At 45.4% G+C, this 10,974-nt stretch overlaps 1 protein-coding gene across 1 annotated transcript; it reads right to left on the bottom strand.

Annotated features, from left to right (window-relative positions):
• Positions 1 to 748: 748 nt before the first annotated feature.
• Positions 749 to 6,975, bottom strand: PDHB (pyruvate dehydrogenase E1 beta subunit). The gene is made up of 10 exons (XM_003257242.4): positions 6,891 to 6,975; positions 6,754 to 6,807; positions 4,994 to 5,101; positions 4,848 to 4,910; positions 4,710 to 4,745; positions 3,772 to 4,057; positions 3,243 to 3,353; positions 2,816 to 2,907; positions 1,585 to 1,726; positions 749 to 1,292 (listed from the first exon to the last, which is right to left on the bottom strand). The coding sequence occupies exons 1-10, from the start codon at positions 6,930 to 6,932 to the stop codon at positions 1,147 to 1,149; spliced, it is 1,080 nt and encodes a 359-aa protein (XP_003257290.1). The 5' UTR covers positions 6,933 to 6,975; the 3' UTR covers positions 749 to 1,146.
• Positions 6,976 to 10,974: the final 3,999 nt, after the last annotated feature.

Below are 10,974 nucleotides of genomic sequence, written 5' to 3'. Positions count from 1 at the left end.
CTATCTTTTCTTTGCAGAGATGGGGTTTTGCCATGTTCCCCAGGCTGGTCCTGAACTCCTACACTCAAGGGATCCACCCACCTCGGCCTCCCAAAGTGCTAGGGTTACACGTTTGAGCCACCACACCCAGCCAATTCTTTTTTTTTTTTTTGAGACAGAGTCTTGCTCTGTTGCCCAGGCTGGAGTGCAGTGGCGCCATCTCGGCTCACTGCAACTTCCGCCTCCTGGGTTCAAGCAATTATCCTGCCTCAGCTTCCCAAGCAGCTGGGTCTACAGGCACATGCCACCGTGCCCGGCTTTAGTAAAGATAGGGTTTCACCATGTTAGCCAGGATGGTCTCGATCTCCTGACATCGTGTTCTGCCCGCCTTGGCCTCCCAAAGTACTGGGATTACAGGCATGAGCCACCACGCCCAGCTCAGCCAATTCTTTCAATATAAAAATACAATAGTCATGGCCAGGTGTGGTGGCTCAAGCCTGTAATCCCAGCAGTTTGGGAGGCCGAGGCGGCTGGATCACCTGAGGTCAAGAGTTCAAGACCAGCCTGGCCAACATGGTGAAACCCCACCTCTACTAAAAACACCAAAATTAGTCAGATGTGGTGGCTAATTTCCTACTCCTGAGGCTGAGGCAGGAGAATCACTTGAACCTGGGAGGCGGAGGCTGCAGTGAGCCCAGATTGTGCCATCGCACTCCAGCTTGGGGAACAGAGCCAAACCTTGTCTCAAAAAAAAAAAAAAAAATTAGTAATGTTAGGAATTCCTTTATTCCTTATCAAAACAAACAGTAAATGTGTATTATATGCTTTAATTTTATACATATAAGTTATCTTGTTTGGATATATCTTTCATCAGGACTCTGCCACATCCATACTTTGTCCTTGTGGTGAGAGAGGGTAAAATGTTATATAATTTGTTATTCAAAGAACATGGCAACCGTAACAGACAAAAGGAAGCATGGCGTCTAGGGCAGGAGAGTGGAGAGTTTTCCATACACAAATACATTTAAACTTCCCTGTACAAAACTACCTGCTGTTGCTTTAGAAATCGTTTTCCTTTATGAGTAGTCAGGTCTTGCAGTACAAATCCAGGTGCAGTGCCAGCAAGTATTTCAAATAAATTTCAACGACTTGATATTCAAGTCCAAACTAAATATTTAATGTTTTCTTTATTGCAAATATGATGTCTTTGACCTGAGGTATAGAGTTGTCTTCTAGAATCTTTGCATAAGGCATAGGGACGTCAGCACCAGTGACACGAACAGCAGGAGCATCCAGGAAATTGAACGCAGGACCTAAGAGAAGGAAGGCTCAACTGAGAGAGAGCAAATGCCAGCTGGGCACTACCACCTTGGCACAGAGGTGTGGCTGACCAGGAAGAGAAAATGTTTAAGGAATGCTAATTATGGGGAACCGCTTTCTGGATTTGCTTTCAAAATATCTGCCTGAGGATAAATGCCAAACTTACAAGTTTAAAGTTCAAGTCGTTTGGCCACTCCTAGCTTTCTCTCTCTTTATCCTGTACATATTCAGGTACATGATGTTTGGTATAGCTTGACTATTCTAGAACCAGTTTCTTTGAAATACCTTCCATGATCCTGGCACAGATTTCAGCTCCTACTCCAAACTGTGGCCAGCCTCCTTCCACAGTTACGAGATGATTTGTCTTCATGACACTGGCTTCTATGGTTTCCATGTCCATTGGTCTAATGGTACGCATATTTATCACCTAAACAGGTAATATAATCAAGTTTACAGAGCTACTGCAGCACAAATAGAGCCTCATCCCCATAACACCATTTCCTTTTTTGTTTCCTGTTAATCTTTGTATCTAGGAAAATCTAATCTGCCTATGAATAGGTACATGAATGTACAAATTGTAAAAGGAAAAATTTTAATTAAAACAAAGATCTGTATGTCTACCACAAGCAGCTCTGTGCAGTTATAGGATTCATTTATCTTCCTTCACTTTTTTATTTCTTTTGAGACGGAGTTTTGTACTTGTTGTCCAGGCTGGAGTGCAGTGGCGTGATCTCGGCTCACTGCCACCCCCGCCTTCCCAGTTCAAGCCATTTTCCTGCCTCAGCCTCTGGAGTAGCTGGGGTTACAGGCATAGACCACCACGCCCGGCTAATTTTTGTATTTTTAGCAGAGATGGGGTTTCACCATGTTGGCCAGGCTGGTCTCGAACTCCTGACCTCAGGTGATCCACCATGCCCAGCCAATCCTCCTTCACTTTAAATTCCCTCATCAAAATGAGTAACAGTCAACAGCTGAATACTGTTATGTACCAAGCACTACACTAAGTGTAATTCTCACAACCGCCCTATGATGGGACAGTATTTATATTATCCCCATTTTATAGCTGATGAAACAGATTTAGAGTATATAACTTGCCCAAGTATAACTAGCACATGGTAGGTTTCTAAAAGATCCAGAACCTCAGAAGGGTGAGGTGGGAGCATCACTTGGGCCCAGGAGTTCAAGGTTACAGTGAGCCATGATCCAGCCACTGCACTTCAGCCTGGGCAACAGAACAAAACCCTGTCTTTTTCTCTCTCGGGGGGTATCACTGAGAACCGGAAGAGATTCAGAGAGCTCCTGCTGTCTCTCAAAAAAAAAGATCCAGAACCTAAGTGACCTGAGTGGTAAAAAGCTAAGTATGTGAACTGCAGGCAGGTTCCCAGCTTTAAGCAGAGACAGAAATGAGTGACAAAGCAAGGTTTTACATCTAATTAACCTGTTACAGAACTCTTCTGGGTCTTAAATCTAAAAGGAGCCCTTCTAATTCTTTAAGAACAAGTAAATGTCCACTCACCTCACATTCAACTCCCTCTTTAGATAGCACTGCTGCAGCTTCTAAGCAGTGGCCCACAGGTCTCGAATGGGAAACCACAGTTATATGTGTTCCTGAAAACAGAGTGGTCACAGATCAGAGATGAGGTTGAAACTGAAGATGCTACACCACTGTGCAGCCAGCTGTGGCTCTTGTTCATTCATAAAGTCTTCAACTCAACTTCATTCCAGTGAGCTGAGGAATGTGGCAGCCTTCCTAGAAATGAAACACAAACCTACCAGACTGAGATCTAGAAAAGCACAACTAATGAGAAATTGGGGCATCACACGTTCTTGAGCTCATCCTATAATTTTTCAGTCAAAGTAAATAACAGTAACTTCTAGATTAAATTTTACCAAAATTGAGCGGCTGGATTAAAAATACTGTTTATATATCTTAGTTTTCTTACCTTGCCTTTCTATTTTGGCTTTTCCAATAGGAATCAGAAAATCTTTTGACTGAGCTTCCAGAGGAAATTCAAAAGGAACCCCATACATCAATTCATTCTCTAGCACCACCACTGAAAAACATAAATATTTAAACAAAAGTAATTAATCGCATCCAGAATGACTAAAACTGTATAGAAAGCAATATCATTCATCTTGTGAAAAGTTTCATTGTGCTGATTAGCCTTATCTCTACTATGACCGGCAGCCTTGAGAGCAGTTTAGGTACTTAAATTTGTAGTTTGGTCAATATAATTTTATCTATCAAACCAGTATTGTGGGTGTGCAGTAAATGTCCCCTTTACCTAGCTGGCCCCCTTATAGTCGGAAATAGGAAAAGCAAGCACATTCTTTACTGTCTTTACTATATAAAGTATTAACATTGTATACGATATATCTAAGCCTAACTAAGACTTTAATGGTTTCCTCTGTGCAAATATATCATTTTAGTTTTTCAATCTTCAAAAAAAACCAAAGGGTCCCTGTGCTCACCTGGATTGTTATCCCGAATGGCTGATTTAATAAGTCCTTTAGCATCCTCTGAATTCCAGGGACTGACCACCTTTAAGCCTGGGCAGTGCCCATACCAGGCAGCAAAGCACTGTGAGTGCTGGGCAGCTACACCTGCTGAGGCACCATTGGGTCCCCTGAAGACTATAGGCACAGGCTGAAGGCCACCAGACATGTAGTAGGTCTTGGCAGCTGAGTTTATAACCTGGTCAATGGCTTGCATGGAGAAATTGAAGGTCATAAATTCACAAATGGGCCGCAACCCAGCCTGTAAAATCAAAAACGTGGATGTTAAAAAGACTAGAAACAGCAACAAACAGTAGCAAACAATCACTCCAAGTCTTCCAACACTCAAATAATGTTTTTATTTTTTATTTTTATTTTTTATGGACAGGGTCTCACTGTCACCCAGGCTGGAGTGCAGTGGCACACATCATTGCTCACTGCAGCCTCTAACTCCTGGGCTCAAGTAATCCTTTCTCAGCATCCCGAGTAGCTGGGAGTGCAGGCAAGCACCACCACATCTACCTACTTGGTATTTTTTTGGTTTTTTCCCAAATGATGTTTTTAAAAGGTGATGTTAAATCTCTTTGGAGATGGGCACAGTGGCTCACGCCTGTAATCCCAGCACTTTGGAGGCCGAGGCGGGCGGATCACTTGAAGCCAGGAGTTCGAGACCAGCCTGGCCAACATGGTAATACCCCATCTCTAATAAAAAACACAAAAATTAGCTGGGCACGGTGGCGCGACCTGTAATCCCAGCCACTATGGAGGCTGAGGCACGAGAATCGCTTGAATCTGGAAGCTGAGATGGTGCCAGTGCACTCCAGGCAGGGCAACAGAGTGAGACTCCGTCTCAAAAGAAAAAAAAAGAAACTAAGAAATGTCTTTGGATAAGTTTCATAAAGAGTATTACATACCATAGCTGCACCTACAGCAATTCCAGCAAAGCCCATCTATAAAGTAAAATATAAACATAAGTGAAAATCCATAAAAATGAGGATAATGGACACTAACAGACATGCCCTCCAGGGTCTGCTTCCCACTGGAAGGCTTACCTCTGATATAGGAGTGTCAATAATCCTCTTGTCTCCATATTTCTTCCACAGCCCTCGACTAACCTACAATTAAGAGTCGATCCCTTAAGTGTATCTGGGGGTAACAATGACCTCAATTTTGTATAACTTTCATGTATTTTAGTTACCTTGTATGCCCCGTCGTACTGGGCAACTTCTTCTCCAAGCAGAAATACCTTCTCATCTCTTTCCAGCTCCTCATCCATACCCTGATTTATAGCATCACGAACTGTCACCTGTCACAGGTATGCAAAAACAGTCAATACAGAATTATTTGGGATTCAACTAAGATTTTCTTCCTTTATATTTACCTAGGCTGCCCACAGCATACAATATAAAAACACTACAACAAGCTTCTCTCTAAAAACTCAAAGAATTCTAAAAGTAACATTTCTATTACACATAGTTGGTCTTTGACTGTATGTGTTAATGTATGAGTGTTCACTAGGTGCCAAGCACTGCCAAATACTTTGCATCCAGAATGTAGGAGTTGCTATTTTAATATAATGAATGGTAAAATCTAGTTAAAGGAAGGAGAGGAGAATTAACATACAATCCATCAATTCCACTTCCATGTATATGCCTCAAATAATTGAAAGCAGGGATTCAAGCATATACTTGCACACCAATGTTCACAGCAGCATTATTCACAATGGACAAAACAAGGCCAGGCACGGTGGCTCACACCTGTAATTCCAGCACTCTGGAAGGCCAAGGCAGGTGGATCACTTGAGGTCAGGAGTTCGAAACCACCCTGGCCAACATGGTGAAACCCATTCTCTACTAAAAATACAAAAATTAGCCGGGTGTGGTGGTGGGCGCCTGTAATCCCAGCTACTCAGGAGGCTGAGGCAGAATTGCTTGAACCCAGGAGGTAGGGGTTGCAATGAGCTGAGATAGTGCCATTGCACTCTAGCCTGGGCAGCAAGAGCAAAACCCTGTCTCAAAAAAAAAAAAAAAAAAAGAAAATGTCGGGCTGGGAGAGGTGGCTCATGCCTGTAATTCTAGCACTTTGGGAGGCCAAGGCAGGCAGATCAGTTGAGGCCAGGAGTTCAAGACCAGCCTGGGCAATATGGTGAGACCCTGTCTCTACTAAAAATACAAAAATTAGCCCTGTATGGTGGCACCCGCCTGTAATCACAGCTACTCAGGAGTGTGACGCGCGAGAATCCCTTAAGCCCAGGAGGTGGAGGTTGCAGTGAGCTGATATCGCGCCACTGCACTCCAACCTGGGTGACAGAGGGAGACTATTTCAAAAAAATATACATATATATATTATTCAGCCTTAGAAAGGAATCAAACTCTGACTCATGCTACAACATGGATGAACCTTGAGGACATTACGCTGAGATAAGCCAGACACAAAAGGGCAAATGATGCCACTTATATGAAGTTCTAAAATAGGCAATCTCATAGAGACAGAAAAGTACAACAGGGGTTACCAGGGGTTTGGGGAAGGGAAATGAGGAGTTACCGAGTAATGGACAGTTTCTGTTTGGGATGATTAAAAAGTTCTGGAAATGGATGGTGGTTAACGGTTGTACAAAATGGTGAATGTACTTAATGTCACTGAATTATACGCTTCTAAAAAGTACATTTTAAGTTAGGTCTATTTTGCTGCAATTTAAAGAAAAAAACATGGAGTGAGGGAGGAAACGCCTAGTCTTAGTTTTCCCCCATTGCCCAGCCAGCTGTGAGGTGGTTGACTCGCCGGTGTGATAAGCGCCAGGCGGCGACAGAGGCAGCAGGAGCTCCACGGAGGATGCTGGCTCCACAAACTCAAGGCCCACTGCGCCGGAAGGCCACAGCGCAGGCGCGACTCCGGCCTCCTTCCCGAGAGAAGGGGGACCCTCCCCGCCCTCGCCCGACGAGCGCCCGCGCCTGTTACCTGCAGCGCAGCCGGCGCGGTCCAGTGAAAGCGCCTCTTCAGCAGCCCGGAGACCTGGCAGGGAGAGAGGAAGATGACGGCGGGACGCAGGGTGGGCAGGGGTCGCGTGGGAATACAGGCCGCGCACTGCTGCCTACCTCTCGAAGGGGTCTCCGCACCAAGCCAGACACCGCCGCCATCTTGATCGTGTCCTCTATCCGCTGCCAAATGACAACACAGAGGGGCCGGCAGACGTGAGCAGGCCCCGCCTCCACCGGCGCGGGCCAATGGCAAGGCGCGGCGCCTGCGTGACCCGCCCACCCGCCCACCGGGTGAGGGGCCGCGGGGCCGGGCCGAGGTGGCGTGTGGGTGGCCGTGCCCCACTGCCTGGAGCCGCCTCAAATCAACTTCATTGACAGTAGGCGGTGACCGACACGCGGGGTGCACGCTGGGCACACGTGCCTGGTCGGTGTTACTTGAAGCGTGGGGACTAGAAGTCAGACACTGAGGAGCATGATCTCTGGAAGCTGGAGAGACCTTAAGAGTTGGGCCAACCTGTTGTGGGTGCTGGAATCCTTTGGGCACCAAGAAGTGCTTGCACACTCTCTGGTGATGGGGAACTTAACACTTCATGAGCGAGCCTAGCTTCCCTGGACAGTGCTGTCTGTTGATTCCTTATAATGCACATCATAGCTTTCATTGATTGCATTAAGCACCTACTGTGAGCCAAGCATTGAGATATGTGCTGTATAGCTCGTTCTCACAGTACGCCACTTGGGTAATTAGTGTTATTATTATCTCCGTTTTGAAGATGGTTAATTTGAAGCAAAAATTGATTAAATAAGCCGATATTTTAATTTAGGACTGTCTTGACTCTAAAGCATGGTCTTTTTCCCACTGCTTCCTAAAGCAGAAGTTGGGGTCCTGCTTGGGGGAAGGTTACAACAACTTTAGAGAAGGGCGGCCCTATGGGTTTAGCAGGACAAGCTGCAGACAAAACTCCTCAGACACCGAGTTAAAGAAGGAAGGGGTTTATTCGGCCCGGGGCATCGGCAAGACTCCTAGCTGAAGAGCCGAGCTCCCCGAATGAGTAATTCCTGTCCCTATTAAGGGCTCACAGCTCTAAGGAGGTGTGCGTGAGAGGGTCGTGATTGATTGAGCAAGCAGCAGGTACGTGACTGGGAGGCTGCATGCACCGGTAATTAGATCAGAACAGGATAGGGATTTTCACAGTGCTTTTCTATATAATGTCTGTAATCTATAGTTAACATAACCGATTAGGTCGGGGTCGATCTTTACCAGGCCCAGGGTGTGGCACCAGGCTGTCTGCTTGTGGATTTCATTTCTGCCTTTTAGTTTTTACTTTTTCTTTCTTTGGAGGCAGAAATTGGGCATAAGACAATATGAGAGGTGGTCTTCTCCCTTATGGGGAGTTGCCAAACACTTGGCCATAGGGACAACCTCTGGAAGCTCCTTAGTCTTAATTTGGCCCTTGGGGGTCAGATGGGACAATTGGGGACCCAGTCTCCACCCATCCCCAAGACATTCCAAACGTTCCCTTCTATGGATCACAACTGCAGGCTGCCAAATTAGGAATTTGCAACTTCCAGTAGGTTGCTGACTGGGAATGGGAGGGGGTGGAGGCAAAGGCAGAGCAGGCGGATGCTGGGAAGTCTGTGGCAGCAACAGAGCCAGACTAGGAGGCAACTTCCAGATGGAGAGGAGGGGAACAGTTTTGAGATCTATTTGGGCTAGAATCAATAGGAATGCTGTAAGTGCTAGGGAAGAGCAGAGGAAAATTTTGGATTTTTGTCGTTGGATGGATAGATGGGGTAAGGGAGGAGCCTGGGGCAGTGTGAGTGCCAGGAGCTGGGGAAGTAAGAGTGTATCTTTGTTTGTTTATTTTTTGGGACGGAGTTTCACTCTGTCACCCAGGCTGAAGTGCAGTGGCCCTCACTGCAACCTCTGCCTCCCAGGTTCAAGCTATTCTCCTGCTTCAGCCTCCCGAGTAGCTGGGATTACAGGCACCTGCCACCATGCCCTGCTAATTTTTTTCATTTTTAGTAGAGATGAGTTTTCACTATGTTGGCCAGGCTGGTGTTGAACTCTTGACCTCAAGTGATCCACCCGCCTCAGCCTCCCAAAGTGCTGGGATTACAGGCATGAGCCACTGTAGCCAGCCTTTATTCTTTGGATGACTGGGACATACCCAGGTTGGCTGGAGCCTAGAGCCGAGTCAGGGCTAAAGATAGAAATTTGGGTACAGCTGCATAGAGATGACATTTACTTTCTGGGAGTGTTTCATCTGTAAAATGGACAGAAGATCTTCAAGTATGCAATCAACACCTGAGTCTCCCTCGCCTGCCACCATCATCTAGTCCCAACTGTCCCTGCCAGGAAGCCTCAGGAATGGCCAGCACTTCCTAGACTGCCACAGCATCCCTGAGAAACTCCTGAACTTGAGATTTCAGCCCCCAAAAGTTTGTGGGTGGTGCTCAGAATGAAAAAGTGAATCAGTCCTTCCCACCTTTCCCACCACCTAGCACCAAAAGATTTCAGGATCAGATTTGCCAAGCAAAAGGAGATGTTACAGGAAAGGAGTCCAGATCGAGATCCCAAGAGAGAGTTCTTGGATCTCACACAAGAAAGAATTCAGGGCAAGTCCACAGTGCAAAGCAAAAGCAAGTTTATTGAGAAAGTAAAGGAATAAAAGAATGGCTACTCCATAGACAGAGCAGCCCTGAGGGCTGCTGATTGCCCATTTTTATGATTATTTCTTTATTTTATACTAAATGAGGGGTGGATTATTCATGCCTCCCCTTTTTAGACCATATAGGGTAACTTCTTGACATTGTCATGGCATTTATAAACTGTCATGGCGCTGGTGGGAGTGTAGCAGTGAGGACGACCAGAGGTCACGCTCATCGCCATCTTGGTTTTGGTGGGTTTTGTCCAGCTTCTTTCCTGCAACCTGTTTTATCAGCAAGGTCTTTATGACGTGTGTCTTGTGCTGACCTCCTATCTCATCCTGTGACTGAGAATGCCTAACTCTCTGGGAATACGGCCCTGTAGGTCTCTGCCTCATTTTACCCAGCTCCTATTCAAGATGCAGTTGCTCTGGTTCACATGCCTCTGACATTTGCCTCCTCCCTATTATAAGAGAAACTTTAATCCTAAAAGTTTCGGAGGGATGAAGATGCATCTTCTGTAACTTCTTCAGGCCGAATAGGGATGATGATATTCCTGCTTAACTATGAGGGTCCCTTATGTTCAGGGTAGAGAGGAGCTCAGAAAACATCAGTATGGTGAGGGCCATTCATAACTCCAAGTTCTGACAAAAGGTGATATCTGGAAGATTAATAAGTATTCAGTTTAAGAAAACATTCAGTAAACTTATCCTGTACTCCTACACAAAGAGTACAATAGCAATATATTCCACAAGAGTAAAGCAAAATAAGTAAAATTATCCCAAGTAAACTAAATTAGAAGGCTTTCCATGAACTGAGCAACTGTTGGAACCAAGCTGATGTGGGATTGCTAGCTGATTCCAGTGTGTTCAGAATTAGAACATCGATTCAGATTTTTACATTACCCATCTTCCACGCACATCCGTGTGAAGAGACCACCAAATAGGCTTTATGTGAGCAATAAAGCTTTTTAATCACCTGGGTACAGGCAGGCTGAGTCCGAAAAGAGAGTCAGCGAAGGGAGACAGAGGTGGGGCTGTTTTACAGGATTTGGGTAGGTAGTGGAAAATTACAGTCAAAGGGGGTTGTTCTCTGGCTGGCAGAAGTGGTGGTCACAAGGTGCTCAGTTGGGGAGCTCCTGAGCCAGGACGAGCCAGGAGAAGGAATTTCACAAGGTAATGTCACCAGTTAAGGCAGGAACCGACCATTTTCACTTCTTTTGTGATTCTTCACTTGCTTCAGGCCATCTGAATGAATACGTGCAGGCTTGGGCTCAGAGGCCTGACACCATCACTCTTGTTTGTTTTGAGCAGCAGTCAGAGATCACTGGTTGGTTCACAGGAATAAGCTGGGTTAGCCTAAATTGCAGAAACAAACTTAAAAACAACTGATGAGACTAGAATCTAATAACCAGTGTACTATAGTTCTTGAAACATAATATTTCTCTCTCCAGTTTCCCATTTTTACTAAAGACAAATCTTGGTAAGACTGATTTGCTTTGTTATACTTGGCCTGATTATTTGTATAAAGTGTAGCAAGAATAATTATTTTTCAC

This window comes from Nomascus leucogenys, chromosome 4 (assembly GCF_006542625.1).
Source record: "Nomascus leucogenys isolate Asia chromosome 4, Asia_NLE_v1, whole genome shotgun sequence".
Lineage (NCBI taxonomy): Eukaryota > Metazoa > Chordata > Mammalia > Primates > Hylobatidae > Nomascus > Nomascus leucogenys.
This window is presented reverse-complemented; position numbering and strand designations above follow the sequence as displayed.